This window comes from Nicotiana tabacum, chromosome 16 (genome assembly GCF_000715075.1).
Source record: "Nicotiana tabacum cultivar K326 chromosome 16, ASM71507v2, whole genome shotgun sequence".
Lineage (NCBI taxonomy): Eukaryota > Viridiplantae > Streptophyta > Magnoliopsida > Solanales > Solanaceae > Nicotiana > Nicotiana tabacum.
In genome coordinates, this window is record NC_134095.1 from 170,605,994 (window position 1) to 170,624,870 (window position 18,877).

Genomic DNA, 18,877 nt, shown 5'->3' on the forward strand with positions numbered 1-18,877 from the left:
ATGACTAAGTCATCATGTATTTTGACTTACTTGACTTCGTGATGTTAAATATTTTAAATCTCAATTTTCTTAACTTTGAGTACAAATATCTAGTATTGCTACTTCCTTTTATCTCTGTTATCGTATCTTTTTTACTTAGTTATGTATTAGTTTTGCCAATTTTCTTATGTGTAAACTTTTTCCAGAATATTTCATTTTTAGCTTATATATCCAGATTCTACTTCAAATGAATCTTGAACTAATACCAAATAATTTTTTGTGTTACAAGCACTATATATATATAGTATCTAATAGAGTTGAACCAGTAACAACTCCTCTTTTTTTTTGTGTGCATGTGATGATCTTAGCGTCTGATCTCTATTAATTAACTACACATGAAATTTAAGAACATAAAACATATTTTTGAATCTTATCCTTTTAAACTAAGGTGGTATAAAATATCAAAAACATTTTTGTATATTGTGATTTTAAACATATTATATAAGAAAGTGCCATTAAGAATAAATAAATATATTAGAATAAAAAATATTTTTATTGAGATAAATTAAAAAGAAAAGTACGACACATGAATTGAAATACTAGGAAAAGATTAAATTGTTTACCCTAATGGTTTAAAAGTAATTTTTGCATTTGTTTATAGAATAATTACAAAAATTCTTTGTAATAAACATTAAGAGAAATAACAGTTTTGGTCCTTGTATTGTTTGACTTAGCATATCTGACCTTTTATTAAATTTATTGCGCCATTTTCATCCCTGACCTAATAGAAGCTCACATATGTTAGTTTAGGTTAAGGGCAATTTTGGTGTTTGACAATTCTGTTGTGAAAAAAAATAGTATAATCAAGAAGGCTGTTTACGTAAAGAAATAACATAAATTTTATTTATAATTTTAATAATTACTATATTTTAATATAATTATTTATGGTTATACCTTATAGTAAGTGTAAGTGTAGAATTTTCATAGTATAAAGAATGTTAACGATTTCAAAATACAAGGGTATGTCCAAAATTGAGTTATATTACAAGAATGTTTAGTGTAATTAACATAAAAGATTACAAGAACGGGATGAAATATAATTTCTTTTAAAATCATTATGACGTAATTATGACAGCTCTCTAGCTCTTCCTCTCAAGGCGTACGATAGTGGTGATTACTAACGTACGCTGTCGCCGGAAATGGCTACGGGCCTAGCAAAAAAAGCAACTCACAGAATTGAACTATTAAATGTGAAATTGACAAAGGTTAATCGACGACCCATGGGAACTGAGAACTCAGAGCAGGAGGATCTTAGAGGGGATGTGAATGACCAAATTTGCACCGCACCAGCAAAGATGATGGCGGAGAAGTTTACACTGCCCACAAAGGGGCCTTTGAGCACAAGCATGCTGATTACTGATACGCCAAGGGATCAATTGCCACAAAAGGAGGGTCCATGGCCTGCTCTACCCAGCTGCAATGAGAAGGCCAAAACGCCACTCTCCGCGGCAGTGGAGGAAGTGAAAGATGTAAGCAAGGATAAATAGCACTTAGTTCAGAAAATCAAAATGGGAACCTAGTGGCAGAGACGAATAAGGCGCAAAAAAGACTAGACCTAGGGCATGATCTACCAACCAAACTGCCCTGGGTGAACTTGTTTGAAGGAAACAAATATGCTTCCAAAGGTATGAATCTGAGCTACATCGCCCCCACTATACGAGATGGTGTTAAAATCGTAGAATTAGAAAAAGAAGAAGTGGAAGAGGAAACTGAAAAATGGGGCAAGGCAATTGTCTTCTATGTGGTTGGGGACTCCCCTACAATTGGGGTTGTAGAGAGGTTCATAGCAAGTCAATGGGGAATTGCTGCAAAGCCAAGAGTCTACTACCATAACGATGGCTATTTTCTAATTCGATTCCACAGTATAGAGGACAGAGACAAGGTATTATATGCATCCCCCAACACTATAAACAACAAGCCGATAATAACAAGGGCATGGACAGCTGATTTCAACTTCCAGGAGGAAGTACTGAATACTTTGCCAATATGGGTAAGATTTCCAAACTTACCTTTGAATTGTTGGGGGACGACATCCCTGAGTCGAATAGCAAGTAGTTTGGGAGTACCCCTGTATACTGATGACTGTACTACCAGAGTGGATAGAATTTCTTATGCTCGTGTGTTAATTGAGATTAACATCACAAAAAAAACTCCCTGAAAAGATCGATGTGAAGGATCCAAATGGTAGATGTTTTGAGCAGGTAGTGACCTATGATTGGTGCCCTGAATATTGTAATGTTTGCCTACAATTGGGACACTCTTTCCAGGAAAAGGAGAAATAAGAACAGGTCAAAGAGCAACCAAAGCAATTGAGAAATAATGCCTCTAAGCAGAGACAAGAATGGCACGCACAAAGGGGAACACAGATAGCAAAGGCACAAAGCAATCCTAAGAAAACTAAGATGGATGAGCTACCAACTATAGAGAAAGAACCGACAAAAGAAAATACAATAGAAAAGGAAGAAGGGTGGATAAGAGTGAGGGGGAAATCAACAGGCAAGTCTCCAGTGAGCTATCAAAATGAAGGAATGCAGACCGAAAATGGTTTTGACCCTCTAGCAACAGGTGATCTTTTGCAATTTGCTATAACCAAACAGGGGATGGAAGCAGGACAATGTAGCACAAGTAGAGGAGGGGAGAAACAACACTTATTCATTCCAAGATGAAGTTAGTCACATGGAATGTAAGGGGTTTGAATAAGTTGTACAAACAGAAGGAGATGAAGGAGTTTATAAAGGAAAATAATATAGCAATAATAACTATAATATAACATAGAGTGACAGAAGTAGTCACAAAAAAGATCAAAAATAAAATAGCTCCACAGTGGAACTGGTGCAACAACTATGGAACAGGAGATAAAGAAGGAATCTGGCTATTGTGGGATCCTAACAGGGTCAGTTTCACAGTAGAAGTTACTCATGTACAACTCATTCATGGGCAGGTTTGCATATTGGATAGCAAGATGAGTTTTAACTTCACAGCTATCTATGGTTTGCATACAATTGGTGATAGGAGAAGTCTATGGCATGAACTAAGGCAAATTCAAAATGATCAAGCAGGACCATGGCTAGCATTAGGAGACTTTAATGCAGTGTTGAATATAGAGGATAGAATAAATGGCAACCAGATACATGAATCTGGGGTTAAAGATTTTAAAGACTTTATGAATGATTGTCATATGGCAGAGCTAAGAAGTATAGGGGCAAAGTACACATGGTCGAATAACTCAGTTAGCAGTAAGATGGACAAAGGAGTGGCAAATGCAGAATGGATGCTCAAATATCCACATTTTGATATTATAATCATGGCGCTTTGCTTTTTCTGACCATAGTCCGTTAGCTATTAGATTGGAGGATCACAAGAAGAAGACATATAGGCCATTTAGATTTTTCAATGTCATAACAGAACATGAAAAATTTCAGCAAAAAGCAATAGAAGGGTGGATCAGCATGGATAAAGAGGTGAATATGCAGAGAGTATGGGAAAAACTGAAAAAAGTGAAACACAAACTGAAACAACTCAACAATACTCACTATTCAGGAGTTGATGAGAAAATCAAAAAGAGTAGACAACAACTATGGTCAGTCCAGGAAGAGTTGAGAATTAGGGGGATATCAGAGAAATTAAAAAAGGAAGAGAAATCAATTAGAGAGCAACTAGAGAAGTGGATCCTTATTGAAGAATGTATAACAAAGCAGAAATCTAGAAACCAATGGTTGCAATTGGGGGATGCAAATACAGCCTACTTCTTTGCCTCTGTGAAGAATAGACTATCCCAAAATAAAATCAGAAGTTTGATCGATAATAATGGTGTAATGCTACAGAGTGAAAAAGCAATTCAAGAAGAGATCATAGGATTCTAAAACGACTACTGGGCTCAGCAGCTAACTCTATACCTGTAATAAACCCCATAGAAATGAAAAATGGACCTTGTCTGAACAGAGAGATGCAACTGAAACTGATAGCACCAGTGTCAAGAATGGAAGTGATGAATGCTCTAAAAGATATAGATGACCTGAAAGCGCCAGTCTGTGATGGTTTCAATGCGTTTTTCTTCAAGAAAGCATGGAACATTATAGGGAATGAGGTAACTAATGTTGTCGTGTCCTTCTTCAATACAAAGACCATGCATATGCCTATCAATTGCACTACAGTTACATTAATACCAAAAGGTAAGAACCCCTCCACTATCAAGCAATTTAGGCCCATATCATGCTGCACAATTTTGTATAAACTGATATCCAAAATTCTTACAAAGAGACTGCAAGGAGTAATGGATACTATAATAGACCAAAGCCAATAAGCTTTTATCCCTGGAAGAATTATATCAGACAATATTATTATTAGCCATGAATTGGTCTGGGGTTATGGAAGGAAATTAGTGTCCCCACGATGTATGATCAAAGTAGACATGCAAAAGGCTTATGACTCCTTAGAATGGCCCTACTTGGAACAAATCCTACATGCTTTGAACTTCCCAAAGGTGTTTATAAAATGGATCATGATATGTATTACAAGTGTCTCTTATTCAGTTATCATTAATGGACACCAAGCTCGCCATTTCAAGCCAAGAAGGGACTAAGGCAGGGGGATCCATTGTCCCCATTCCCCTTTGTTATTGCCATGGAATACCTCAATAGAAAACTCAAGACACTACAAAACAACCCAGATTTTAGTTTTCATCCTAAATGCTCAAAGTTGTAGCTTATTCAACTATGTTTTGCAGATGATTTACTTCTCTTCTACAGGGGAGATGAAATCTCAGTTCAATTGCTCATGAACTGTTTTAGTGAATTCTCACAATGCTCAAGACTAATAGCAAATAGATACAAAAGCTCCGTTTATTTTGGAGGGGTAAGCAGAGAGGTGCTAGAGGAAATTCTAACAACACTGGAGTTTACAAAAGGGGAGTTACCTATTAGGTACTTGGGCATCCCTCTCAGCTCCAAAAGACTATCCCTAGTACAATGCCAGCCACTTGTAGAGAAGATGTTGGGAATGATAACTTCATGGACCACAAAATACTTGTCCTATGCCGGGAGACTCTGTCACACCTCCTTTTTCCGTACCCGAGAGGGTACAAGGGAGTTTTTTCCAATTAAAGGACAATCGAAACGGGATTTGTTTATTTATTTTAGAGTCGCCACTTGGGAGATTTAGGGTGTCCCAAGTCACCAATTTTAATCCCGAATCGAGGAAAAGAATGACTCCATATTACAGTCTGCGCACCAGAAATCCGGATAAGGAATTCTGTTAACCCGGGAGAAGGTGTTAGGCATTCCCGAGTTCCGTGGTTCTAGCACGGTCGCTCAACTGTCATATTTGGCTTGATTATCTGATTTAATACAAATATGAACTTATGTGCAAATTTTAACTTTTTACCGCTTTCATAATTATTATTATTATTTTTTACAAGAAATTGCAACGTTGTGAAAATGTATCTCGAACCGCGTTACAATCAATGTACCCGTGGTCGTCGACACACTTTGACTCCATTGAGATTTGGATTTGGGTCACATCAATGTGCACCCGAGTTTAAGAAAATTAAATTATTAAAGGCGCGCCTAAAGCAACTAGCGTATAATCTACTTTGGGTAGGGCCGTGGAATTTTGCTAAACGGTCCATCCCGAAGTCTATGCAATATAAAGCAAATATTTACTGAGGGCCCCGCAATTTTGTATTTTTATTTGGCGAGGCTCATCTCATTCTTATTTTTAAAGATAAACCTATAGTGACTACATTTCTTCTATTAAGTTTGTCTCTAAAAATAAAAGAAAATTTCTCAATTAATTACATGCTGAAAAAAAAATAACTTATTAGTTATTAGTTTACAGCTAATGTGAATGGAAAATTGCGATCGAGTTTGTACAAAGAAAAATTGCTTTCATTCTATATTCTATTATTCAATAATACTGGAACATGAGATTGACACACCATAATATCAAAAACAAATTAACTAGTATTTGACTAATTTAAACTAAAATTATTAGATGAAGAAGTTATACATATGCAAGCCCATTACTCATTAATTAATCGACTACATTTTTATACAAAGAAAGGAAAATTATATTCAAACACAAATCTAAACAGGAGGGATTCAACAGGAACAAAGCCTGATTAATATTTCATTTCGCTTCAAGCCGAGAGTGTACAAATGTGTACCTGGAAATGACAGTACAAGAAGAAGAAGATCAGCAAAGTAGTATGTAACACAGCAACATACAGCAGCAGAAAGCCCAACACAGTAGCTTCAACACCTCAGTCCAGAAATCCCAGCAACACGGAGAAAACTAGTAAAAATGGAGAAGACAAATAGTGCGGAAATCTCTCTTTATTTTTTTCTTTCTAGATTTGAACTCTCTATGGTGTTCTTCCGCTCTCAATATTTCAGAAAATTTGTTTCTATCTTTTTTACTCTCTCAAAAATGAATTATGTCCTTGTATATTCTGTGTATCCAGAGTGTATATCGAGTGTATACTGCTCTCTCCGCCCCCTCTTTTCTTCTTCTCTCTATCTAGTTTTTCCTCTTTTTTCCACCACCTTCTTCCTAAATTTTCTCTTCTATTTATAGCAAAATTTTCGAAATTTTCAGATTTGTTTTTTATTATTTTATTATTTTTTTAATTAAAAGAAATCCCACTTACAAATTGCTTTTATTTTTTTAGAAAAAGAAATCCCACCTTTATTTACTTTTATTTTTAAAATTCCAACTTTAATTACTTTATCTTATTTAAAATCCCACTTTTTATTTTTTTAAAAGAGAATCTCACTTTATTTAACTTTTCTTTAAAAAACAAACCACTATCTTTTCTTTTTCTTTCAAAAATGCTACTTTCAATTACTTTAAATTTTTTAAATTTTCAGATACCTTTATATTTATTTTTTAATTCCAACCTTCTTTTACTTTTAAATTTTTTAAAAATTTCCACAAAACTTTTTATTTTTTTAAATTTTCTACATTCTTTTACTTTTTTTAAAAAAAGAAGAAGAGAATTTCACCTATTTTTACTTTTATATTTTTTTTATTCAATACTTCCCTTTTTCTTATTTATTATTATTTTTTTAAAATTATTATATATATATATATATATATATATATATATATATATATATATATATATATATATATATATATATATATATATATATATATATATATATATTTTAAAAAAATAAAAATAAAAATAAAAATAAAATAAAATATTTTCGGATTTTTTATATATAAAAAAACAAAAAATAAAACTATTAATAGTGATAATTCACCTTTTATTTTTTATTTTTTTGGTTTTGTTTTGTGTTGGACAAAAATGAAGAAGGGGTGTTGGGTTAATGGAGCGGACCGGGTCGACCCGGTCTGAAGTGGACTGGGTCATGGAGAAGATTAGGCAATTATTTGGGCCTTTGGCTTACAATTGAAGAAGTGGCCCAATCCGATTTTCTTTTGTATTTTTGTTCTCTTTTCTTTTTATTTCTCTAAAACAAAATTATAAAAATACTTAACTTATTATTAAGAACTAAATTAAGTTATAAAAGCGCAAATTAACTCCCAATAACAATTAACGCACAATTAAGTAATAATTAAGCATAAAATTGTATAGTTGGACATTAAATGCTAAAAATGCAAACGATGCCTATTTTTGTAATTTTTATTTTTTTGTAAACCAAACTTAATTACTAACAATTATAGGATTAAATCCTACATGCAAATGCGACATATTTTTGTATTTTTTATTAATTTAACAAATAAACAAACAACAGACAAATACAAATAATTATTCAAAAATATCACAAAATTGCACACCAAGAAAAATTACTTTATTTTTGAATTTTTTGGGAGTAATTCTCATATAGGGCAAAAATCACGTGCTTACAGCTGCCCCTCTTTGCCCGAAGACACGAAGGGTTTTCGTGCAAAGATAAAGCGAGCGATTTTTTGCCCATCCGAGTACTCCGTGTGAAGCATTTTTTGAAAAAGATTTGACCGAACCTTTGCTTCAAAGGTTTCCTACATATCCTGGGCTAAACAGGAATCAGGTCAATGTAGTTCGGGAAGCTTTGGTAGCTGGGACTACCGTTGGACTGTAATGTTACTGTTGTTGCATGCTATTACCACTGCTTACCGATCTCCTTGTTACACCTTGCTTAAAAGAAGACAAGAAGCTAGGCTATACTGCAATTTTTCTTGTTGCCTTGCTTTCTTTTGTCTGCTTGCATTTTTTCCGGTGCTTTTCTTCCGATGCTTTTCTTCCTTTCGACACATGCACTTGAGTTTTTGCTGGGACCTCTTATTGCAACCTTCTGCTTCCTGATGCTGGGGATTTTTATTGTTTTCTGCTGGGGATTCCTGTTGTAACCCTCTGTTTTATTGTCCTGTGACTTGATCTTGAAATGTATGCCTCTGTTGTATGGGTGGGCTCCCAACTTTAATACTTGAAATTAAAGACTGAAATGTATGCCTCTGTTATCTGGGCGGGCTCCCAACTTCAACTCTTGAAATGTAAAGACTGAAATGTATGCCTCTGTTATCTGGGCGGGCTCCCAACTTCAATGCTTGAAATATAAAGACTGAAATGTATTCCTCTGTTCTATGGGCGGGCTCACTTCAACGCTTGAAATGAAAAGACTGAAATGTATTCCTCTGTTATATGGGCAGGCCCCCAACTTCAACACTTGAAAGGAAAAGACTGAATGTATGTCTCTGTTCTATGGGCGGGCTCCCAACTTCAACGCTTGAAATGAAAAGACTGAAATGTATGCCTCTGTCCTATGGGCGGGCTCCCAACTTCAACACTTGAAATGAAAAGGCTGAATGTATGTCTCTGTTATCTGGGCGGGCTCCCAATTTCAACGCTTGAAATGTAAAGACTGAAATGTATGCCTCTATTATCTGGGCGGGCTCCCAATTTCAACGCTTGAAATGTAAAGACTGAAATGTATGCCTCTGTTATCTGGGCGGGCTCCCAACTTCAACGCTTGAAATGTAAAGACTGAAATGTATGTCTTTGTTCTATGGGCGGGCTCCCAACTTCAATTCTGGAAATGTAAAGACTGAAATGTATGCCTCTGTTATCTGGGCGGGCTCCCAACTTCAATGCTGAAAATGAAAAGACTGAAATGTATGCCTTTGTTCTATGGGCGGGCTCCCAACTTCAACAACTGAAAATGAAAAGACTGAAATGTATTCCTCTGTTATATGGGCGGGCTCCCAACTTCAACACTTGAAATGAAAAGACTGAATGTATGCCTCTGTTCTATGGGCGGGCTCCCAACTTCAACACTTGAAATGAAAAGACTGAAATGTATGCCTCTGTTCTATGGGCGGGCTCCCAATTTCAACACTTGAAAATAAAATGCCATTCCTCTCTTCAGGTGGGCTCCTGCGTTGTCTTCCCTCGAAACTGATGGGGATTATTTTGCTGGGGATGACTTTTCCTTTTCTTCCTTACCCACTCTGGGTTGCCCGAAACTCTGTCGAGGATGCTTCTACATCTCGATGATCCACTGGGGATAACACTGTTGTGGATAACTCTGCTGAGTAAATATGTTATCTTACTCCTTCCAAAATTACTTCCTTTTGAGTAGGATGTTTCATTCCTCTGCAAACTACTTCCCCCTTTTTCTTTCTTTTTTCGTTTTTTTTTCTTTTTTTTTTAAATGAAAAGACTGAATGTATTCCTCTATTATATGGGCGGGCTCCCAACTTCAACCAACAAATCACCATTCTGTTCTTCAGGGCAGGCTCCCAACTTCAACCAACAAATCACCATTCTATTTTTCAGAGGGGGCTCCTGATTACTTAAAATTTGAATTGTATTCCCTTATTCTCCAGGTGGGCTCCTGATTGCTGATACTTCCATTGTATTCCCTTATTCTCCAGGTGGGCTCCTGATTGCTGATACTTCAACTGCTCTTCCTTGTTCTCCAGGTGGACGCCTGATTGATAATACTCCAACTGTTCTTCCTTGTTCTCCAGGTGGACGCCTGATTGCTGGGGATAATACTACTGGGGAAGCCTCCTTTCTTCCCCTCCTTCAAATTCCACTTTTTTTCTTTTTTTCTTTTTTTTTCAACATAGCTGGGGATAAAAGTGTTATCTTCTCGGGATAACGTTGTTGAGGATAACGCTGCTGGGGAATTTTATCCTTTCAAATCGATGCTTCATTCTTCTGGAAGTTGCTGGGGATGATAATGGCTCTTTGCTTTTCTAAGCACAAGTGTCATCCCTTTGTTCTGTCTGTTGGGGATAACTTCCTCCATTGAAACTTATTATGTTGGGGGCAACATTGGTTCTAAGACCATTTCCCTTGAGATTGGTGTTATCTTTATTCTTCCCCGAATGGGTACCTGACTTCCAGAAAATTTTCTAAATGAAAGGAAAATTTTCTGCCCCAGTTTGACAGTCTCCCTTATGGCATGCATTTCTGTCATCAATGCCATTTCCTTTACCTGTTTCAAATCAAATAAAATTTGTTAGTTTAAAACGTGGTGGTTGGTTGTGATATTCCTACTGGGGATGGCTTTTCCCTTTTTCCTTCCCTGCTCTGCGTTCCACAACTTGTTGGGGATGATATTATTTGCTGGGAATGATCCCTTTCTGCTGGGGATATCCCTCTTCTTTTGTGGCACAGCTCGGAAACTGGCATTTCCCTGACCTTTTAGTCTCGCATGAATTTCCCAAATCATGCTCATTGCTCTCCCTGATTTGTCCACGGGCCTCGGCCTTGAGGTTTATAACCTTTGATTTCGGCAAGGATATCCCTCTTGACACTCGTCAATCCTTTTGTCAATTCCCTTTTGCTGGGGATATCTTTTTTGACACTGGCCTCGCGCTTGTTCCTTGCTGACTATACCACTTGGATGTACTAGTCATATCTCATCTTGCATAATTGGAAAGCTGATGGCATATTTTGAAGTCAATTCACACTTGTTCTGACCAAACAGACTCTATTGGGGAATTTTTCTATGAAAGGAAAAAGATAAAAGGGAACAGAATAAAAAGACAAAGGAAAAAGATGACTCTTTAACAAAAGAAACTATAAATAAAAACCTATCAAACGCAGATACCGACTCTAATGGTCATGACATGCATATGTGGCCTATCCTCCGCCGTCAATCATCTTTCAAGACCTTCAATTGGCAATTCCCCATCTGATTCTCAATCTTATTTGACTTGTAGTGCCCAAAAGGTTTTCACTATCAAGTCTCTCTCATTTTGGTTTTTCTCTCAGCTTTCATCGCCTTACGGTGTCCGTAAAGATTTTCACCGATAAGACTCTCTCATTTGTATCACTTTCCAGCTGGGGATTTGGAGTGTTGCCGGTATGACTCTTTCTGCTGGGGATTAGAGTCCTTTCTGCTGTGGAACAGAGTGTTATATTCACCGGTAAGACTCTCATTTGTGTGACTCGGCATCTTTTGAAGACTGGTCAGAAGGTCTTTCTTTGGACCGTAGTGTAGGTTTTGGATAGGGCTAGAAAGAAAGGGTATTAAAGGCTCGACAAAAACAAAATAACTTTGGGGTTCAAAATTACAACCTTCGGAACCAGATTTATTTACAACAAACGCAACATTTGCCCCAGTTTCTTGCTTGGGGATATCTTAATTGATTATTTTTTTTTTTTCATTTTTCAAAACTATGACCGAGCCGTGAAGTGCCTACGTATCCTCTTTGAGGAATCAGGTCAAACGTAGTTCCCAATTCCTCTGTTTTCATTTGACTTTCCTTTGTTTTTTTTTGTTATCATTTTTCTTTTCTTTTCCTTTTTTCGTTTTTATTTTTATTTTTTTTCCTTTACCTTCCAGGCTCGTATTTCCTAGTCGTTGCTATTGATTCCGAACGAGGGGTATGAAAGAAAATAAATAAGGCTCAAAAGGGGTAACGAAGGATAAAATGTTTAGGTAGCAGAACAAAATGCCTTCGTCATTCCAGTCTTCAAAACATGCCAAGTGCAAACAACACAATTGATCATAGATTTATAGTCTCTTCCGATGGTGCTGGACTTGACAATTATGTTAAACACTTGCTTTTTCATTTGTCATTTCTAAAGCACCGTTGGGCGACACTCTCACTCTCATGAACGACCCTCATGCCAATTTGGCGAATCTTGCATTTAACGATTTTCCTTATGTTTTACTTGCCCCAATTCCACATGACTTGGGCTTCAAATAATCTCAAACCGTTCTTATTTCCTTTAAATGTTCTGATTGCCTTTTCGGGGTTTAATGATTAACTTTAAAGACTAGGTCCAAACTGTGTGCGCATGTCATGTTACTAGAATCGGCGCTGAACAAAATGATAAAAGGATCAAACAAAAAGATGAATGGAAATAATAAAAGACCGGATTTTGTATTAGACTACCGGTGAAATGGTTTGAATAACAAAAACAAACCAGAATAAAATCCTAAAACAACCTGGACAAACTTAAACAAACCGCTATGACAAAACGGAAAGATAAGACAGTTTGACACGAGACAATATCCGAATTACAACCCTAATAATCTGAACAACAGAAAATGACCACAAAATAAGCCACCACAAGCTTCTCTCTTGCTAACCAAGGAACGAAGCGTCCTTCCACTTTATCAAAATTGGCATCTTAGCCACTGAGCTTCGCATCAGTATTGTCCAGACCATTGCCAATTTCGATATCATCAACCTTAGTCAACAATTCCCCAATAGGATTCGAGTGCTTCTGTTATCAAGCCTGATCCCGCAAAGTGTGCTTTTGGGTCTTGTATTTCCGGCTTACCACAAACCAACCACCTAACTTTCTTTGTGATTCAAAGCGAAACAGGTTAGAATGGACTCCGTTGGTCCCCATTATTAATAACATCTTTTCCACTTTTTTTCATTTTCTTTTTCATTTTTTTTTCTTCATTTTTTCTTTTCTTTTTTTTTCGATTTTTTTTTTCATTTTTTCTCATTTTTTGTTGTGGTCGAATCTTATGGAGATTGGCTACGTATCATGACCCCGCATGAATCAGACCGAGCGTAGTTCGTGACCAATAAAAGATAAACAATAATAAACTTTTTTTCAATTTTCATATTAAAACAAACTGGGTTTCAAAGGTTTGAAGATGACCTACAAACTCGAAAATCAAACAACCCACATATTCTAATCAAAAGATTTACAAACGGCCAGTTTCTTTCCCCGTTTGACAAATGCAACCAAACGGCTATTTTTGCAAATGTGGCCCCTTCCAAATCTCACATGAATTTTGAGGCCGGGGAGGATTATTTTGACACTTTACAAACTTGTCCATACTTTTACGAAAATAACCTTTCGACAACTGAAAGATACTCTAAGGCTATTTCGGCAAGAACGGTTTAAGACGCGGCCGAAGCTGGCTCGGCTTATTATGACAAAATTCAAACGGTATTCACGTGACCGCCGACTCTTTGTTTTTTTTTCTTTTAAAATTATAATAAAAATCTGGTGTTGCAAACACGGCCCTTCAGCGCCTCGGGGACGAAGATTTATAGGGCTGTGTGGGTCAACTAGACCAAAAATCCTAAACATGACCCAAAAGTGGCTGTTTATGCAAAGTCAGCCTTCCGGCGTTCCTTTCGGGAACATTCGGCTATTTATGACATAACAACATCACCTGACTTATTTATGACTCTTTTTATCGTTTTTAAAAAAGTCAATATTGCAAACACGGCCTTTCAACGTCTCGGGGACGAGGATTTTTAAGGCTATGTGGGTCAACTGGACCAAATCTTAAAAATGACCCGAAGGTGGCCGTTTATGCAAAGTCAACCTTCCGGCGTCCCTTTCGGGAACATTCAACTATGTTTTGACAAAACAACGTCACCCGACTTCTTTATGACAAAATTAAAATTTGACATATTATATTTTTTTATTATTATTTGTTTTTGGCTTTTTAGCAAAAGGTGAGGTTGGACCCGATGAGGGTTGCCTACGTATCTCACATCCGGTGAGAATCAAACCCGCGTAGTTTGGGCAAATTAACCGAACTATTTTAAAACATGACTCTTTTCCATTTTTATTTTTTCATGGCAAGACAATCTATTTTCCTTTTCTATTTTTTAAAAAGACAAAATAACGATTTTTTTCCCATTTTCAACAAACAATAAAACAATCTATTTTTCCAAAAATAAAAGACTTTTTTTTCTATATTTTTTAGTAAAACAAAATAAAATATTTTCCTTTTTTTTTTCAAAATTTCGGCAGAGTTTCACCAGTAATTGGTCATTGATTTTTTCTAAAATAATCAATTAACTCCCTAACTGATATATTCTTTTTCCTCTCTTTTTTTTCTTTTTTTTTTTCTTCAATTTACCAACATTCCCGAGATTCAGAAACCGGTCAACATGCAAGTTCGAAACAAATATATGTACAGAGCAAGTAGGATGCATCAGAATGGTCTCTTCATTTCAGGTTGCTAGTCCTAGATGGACCCAACCCCTGTGTTGAGTCCCCTAAGTCAAATGCAACGTGATGCAAATAAGCGTTCCTACTAGGGATCCGGCATGAGGTTTCGTTATACTAGGTTTATAACCTGGGTATATGTTCTAGACTGTGTACCCGAGCGGACAACTCGAGTCGAGGAGGGGCAACTTACCAGGAACCAAAAGGCCATCCGGCTTCGTAACTTATCCGTCCTCTTTCTTATTTCAGATATTGACACTAACAGAATAGGGAGCCTCGACCAGCGAGCTTGTCCCCGGAGGTAAGAAGAGAAAGGTTTCGGCACAGTTCATATGTACAGTTCAAATAATATCAAAGCGGTAAAAGCAACATTTATCACATTAGGCTCAAATATGTAAAAATCAGATAAAACCAAATATAACAATTTATCTAAGCTCGAATTCTAACCCTGAACCAGTGGTTCTAGGTTCAACTTTTGTCCCCAGCAGAGTCGTCAGAGCTGTCACACCTCCTTTTTCCGTACCTGAGAGGGTACAAGGGAGTTTTTTCCAATTAAAGGACAATCGAAACGGGATTTGTTTATTTATTTCAGAGTCGCCACTTGGGAGATTTAGGGTGTCCCAAGTCACCAATTTTAATCCCGAATCGAGGAAAAGAATGACTCCATATTACAGTCTGCGCACCAGAAATCCGGATAAGGAATTCTGTTAACCCGGGAGAAGGTGTTAGGCATTCCCGAGTTCTGTGGTTCTAGCACGGTCGCTCAACTGTCATATTTGGCTTGATTATCTGATTTAATACAAATATGAACTTATGTGCAAATTTTAACTTTTTACCGCTTTCATAATTATTATTATTATTTTTTACAAGAAATTGCAACGTTGTGAAAATGTATCTCGAACCGCGTTACAATCAATGTACCCGTGGTCGTCGACACACTTTGACTCCGTTGAGTTTTGGATTTGGGTCACATCAATGTGCACCCGAGTTTAAGAAAATTAAATTATTAAAGGCGCGCCTAAAGCGACTAGCGTATAATCTACTTTGGGTAGGGCCGTGGAATTTTGCTAAACGGTCCATCCCGAAGTCTAAGCAATATAAAGCAAATATTTACTGAGGGCCCCGCAATTTTGTATTTTTATTTGGCGAGGCTCATCTCATTCTTATTTTTAAAGATAAACCTATAGTGACTACATTTCTTCTATTAAGTTTGTCTCTAAAAATAAAAGAAAATTTCTCAATTAATTACATGCTGAAAAAAAAATAACTTATTAGTTATTAGTTTACAGCTAATGTGAATGGAAAATTGCGATCGAGTTTGTACAAAGAAAAATTGCTTTCATTCTATATTCTATTATTCAATAATACTGGAACATGAGATTGACACACCATAATATCAAAAACAAATTAACTAGTATTTGACTAATTTAAACTAAAATTATTAGATGAAGAAGTTATACATATGCAAGCCCATTACTCATTAATTAATCGACTACATTTTTATACAAAGAAAGGAAAATTATATTCAAACACAAATCTAAACAGGAGGGATTTAACAGGAACAAAGCCTGATTAATATTTCATTTCGCTTCAAGCCGAGAGTGTACAAATGTGTACCTGGAAATGACAGTACAAGAAGAAGAAGATCAGCAAAGTAGTATGTAACACAGCAACATACAGCAGCAGAAAGCCCAACACAGTAGCTTCAACACCTCAGTCCAGAAATCCCAGCAACACGGAGAAAACTAGTAAAAATGGAGAAGACAAATAGTGCGGAAATCTCTCTTTATTTTTTTCTTTCTAGATTTGAACTCTCTATGGTGTTCTTCCGCTCTCAATATTTCAGAAAAATTATTTCTATCTTTTTTACTCTTTCAAAAATGAATTCTGTCCTTGTATATTCTGTGTATCCAGAGTGTATATCAAGTGTATACTGCTCTCTCCGCCCCCTCTTTTCTTCTTCTCTCTATCTAGTTTTTCCTCTTTTTTCCACCACCTTCTTCCTAAATTATCTCTTCTATTTATAGCAAAATTTTCGAAATTTTCAGATTTGTTTTTTATTATTTTATTATTTTTTTAATTAAAAGAAATCCCACTTACAAATTGCTTTTATTTTTTTAGAAAAAGAAATCCCACCTTTATTTACTTTTATTTTTAAAATTCCAACTTTAATTACTTTATCTTATTTAAAATCCCACTTTTTATTTTTTTAAAAGAGAATCTCACTTTATTTAACTTTTCTTTAAAAAACAAACCACTATCTTTTCTTTTTCTTTCAAAAATGCTACTTTCAATTACTTTAAATTTTTTAAATTTTCAGATACCTTTATATTTATTTTTTAATTCCAACCTTCTTTTACTTTTAAATTTTTTAAAAATTTCCACAAAACTTTTTATTTTTAAATCTTCTACATTCTTTTACTTTAAAAAAAAAAAGAATTTCACCTATTTTTACTTTTATATATTTTTTTATTCAATACTTCCCTTTTTCTTATTTTTTTAAATCATTCCCGAAATTATTATTTATTATATAAAAAAAATAAAAATAAAAATAAAAATAAAATAAAATATTTTCGGATTTTTTATATATAAAAAAAAACAAAAAATAAAACTATTAATAGTGATAATTCACCTTTTATTTTTTATTTTTTTGGTTTTGTTTTGTGTTGGACAAAAATGAAGAAGGGGTGTTGGGTTAATGGAGCGGACCGGGTCGACCCGGTCTGAAGTGGACTGGGTCATGGAGAAGATTGGACAATTATTTGGGCCTTTGGCTTACAATTGAAGAAGTGGCCCAATCCGATTTTCTTTTGTATTTTTGTTCTTTTTTCTTCTTTTATTTCTCTAAAACTAAATTATAAAAATACTTAACTTATTATTAAGAACTAAATTAAGTTATAAAAGCGCAAATTAACTCCCAATAACAATTAACGCACAATTAAGTAATTAAGCATAAAATTGTATAGTTGGACATTAAATGCTAAAAATGCAAACGATGCCTATTTTTGTAATTTTTATTTTTTTGTAAACCAAACTTAATTACTAACAATTATAGGATTAAATCCTACATGCAAATGCGACATATTTTTGTATTTTTATTAATTTAACAAATAAACAAACAACAGACAAATACAAATAATTATTCAAAAATATCACAAAATTGCACACCAAGAAAAATTACTTTATTTTTGAATTTTTTGGGAGTAATTCTCATATAGGGCAAAAATCACGTGCTTACAGACTCTATCTGATCAAAAGTGTACTATCCTCAGTCCAAGTGTTATGGTCCCAAATCTTTGTGCTACCTAAGAAAGTTATGAAACTGATAGAGGCAACATGTAGAAGCTTTCTCTGGACTGGCACATCATAGGTATCAAAGAGAGCATTGTTGGCTTGGGAAAAGATCTGTTGGCCCAGAACAGTAGTTTTTTTTAAAATGTAATACACATTGAAACTCGGAACAAGATAGCAATAATTAAACTTCCGTGGAACCTATGTACCAAAAAAGATAAATTGTGGGTAAGGTGGGTCCATATATACTACGGGAAGGGGAAGAACATCTGGGAGGTCCAAGTGAAGCAAGCATCCTGGGTACTACTCAAAATTCTTAAAGCCAAGGCATACCTAGAAATGACAGGAATGGAGGCTACAGAGTTGATGAGCCATCAATCCTTCTCTATTAAAAAGATGTACCATAGAATGAGAGGGGAGTTCCCAAAGGTTCCATGGAAGAGACTAACTTGCAACAACTATGCTGTTCCTAGGTGGAGTTTTATAATAAATTTGGCGATCCAAGGGAAGTTGCACACGAAAGATAAGGTAGCAGGATGGGGCAAAGCAATAGACCAAAAATGTAAGTTGTGTAATGAGGAAAATGAAACCATTCCACACTTATTTTTTGAATGTGGGATGTCAAAAGAAATCTTGGGGAGACTACTGAAATGGCAGGGATTCCAAAGGTCGGTATTGAAGTGGGATGAAGAGATTGAATGGACAGTCCAAGAAATAAATGGAAAGAAAGTCATTGCGGAGGTCTACAAAATGACTCTCGCAGGGTATGTCTACTATATATGGCTTGAGAGGAATACAACATTGTTCCAGGACAAGAAGAAGACTGTTGATGGGATCTTTCGGGTGATAGTACAAGACGTATTTTATCGAGGAAACAAGAAGTCAAAAGTAGCTAATAAATTAAAAGAATTGGATTCATATCCACAGGCAGTGAAGGTAGAAGATAGATAGATAGGAAGTACCTAGCATTTGGGGCACTATGCTCAGCTCGCGTGTGTAATTTATTTGATTTTGTAGGTTTGAAACTCAGTACATAACATTGCTTGGTAATAAAATTGTTTATTTACCAAAAAAAAAAACATAAAAGAAAAACATAAAAGCAACCTTAACTGATTTCTCGCAACTAATAATTTGCACATTCTATCATATATT

General features: G+C 35.5%; 1 protein-coding gene across 1 annotated transcript; it reads left to right on the plus strand.

Annotated features, from left to right (window-relative positions):
- The first annotated feature begins 18,064 nt into the window (after window positions 1-18,064).
- On the plus strand, window positions 18,065-18,676 carry LOC107807796 (uncharacterized). Its single transcript, XM_016632231.1, has one exon. It carries the CDS (start codon window positions 18,065-18,067, stop codon window positions 18,674-18,676), a length of 612 nt encoding a protein of 203 aa, XP_016487717.1.
- Window positions 18,677-18,877: the final 201 nt, after the last annotated feature.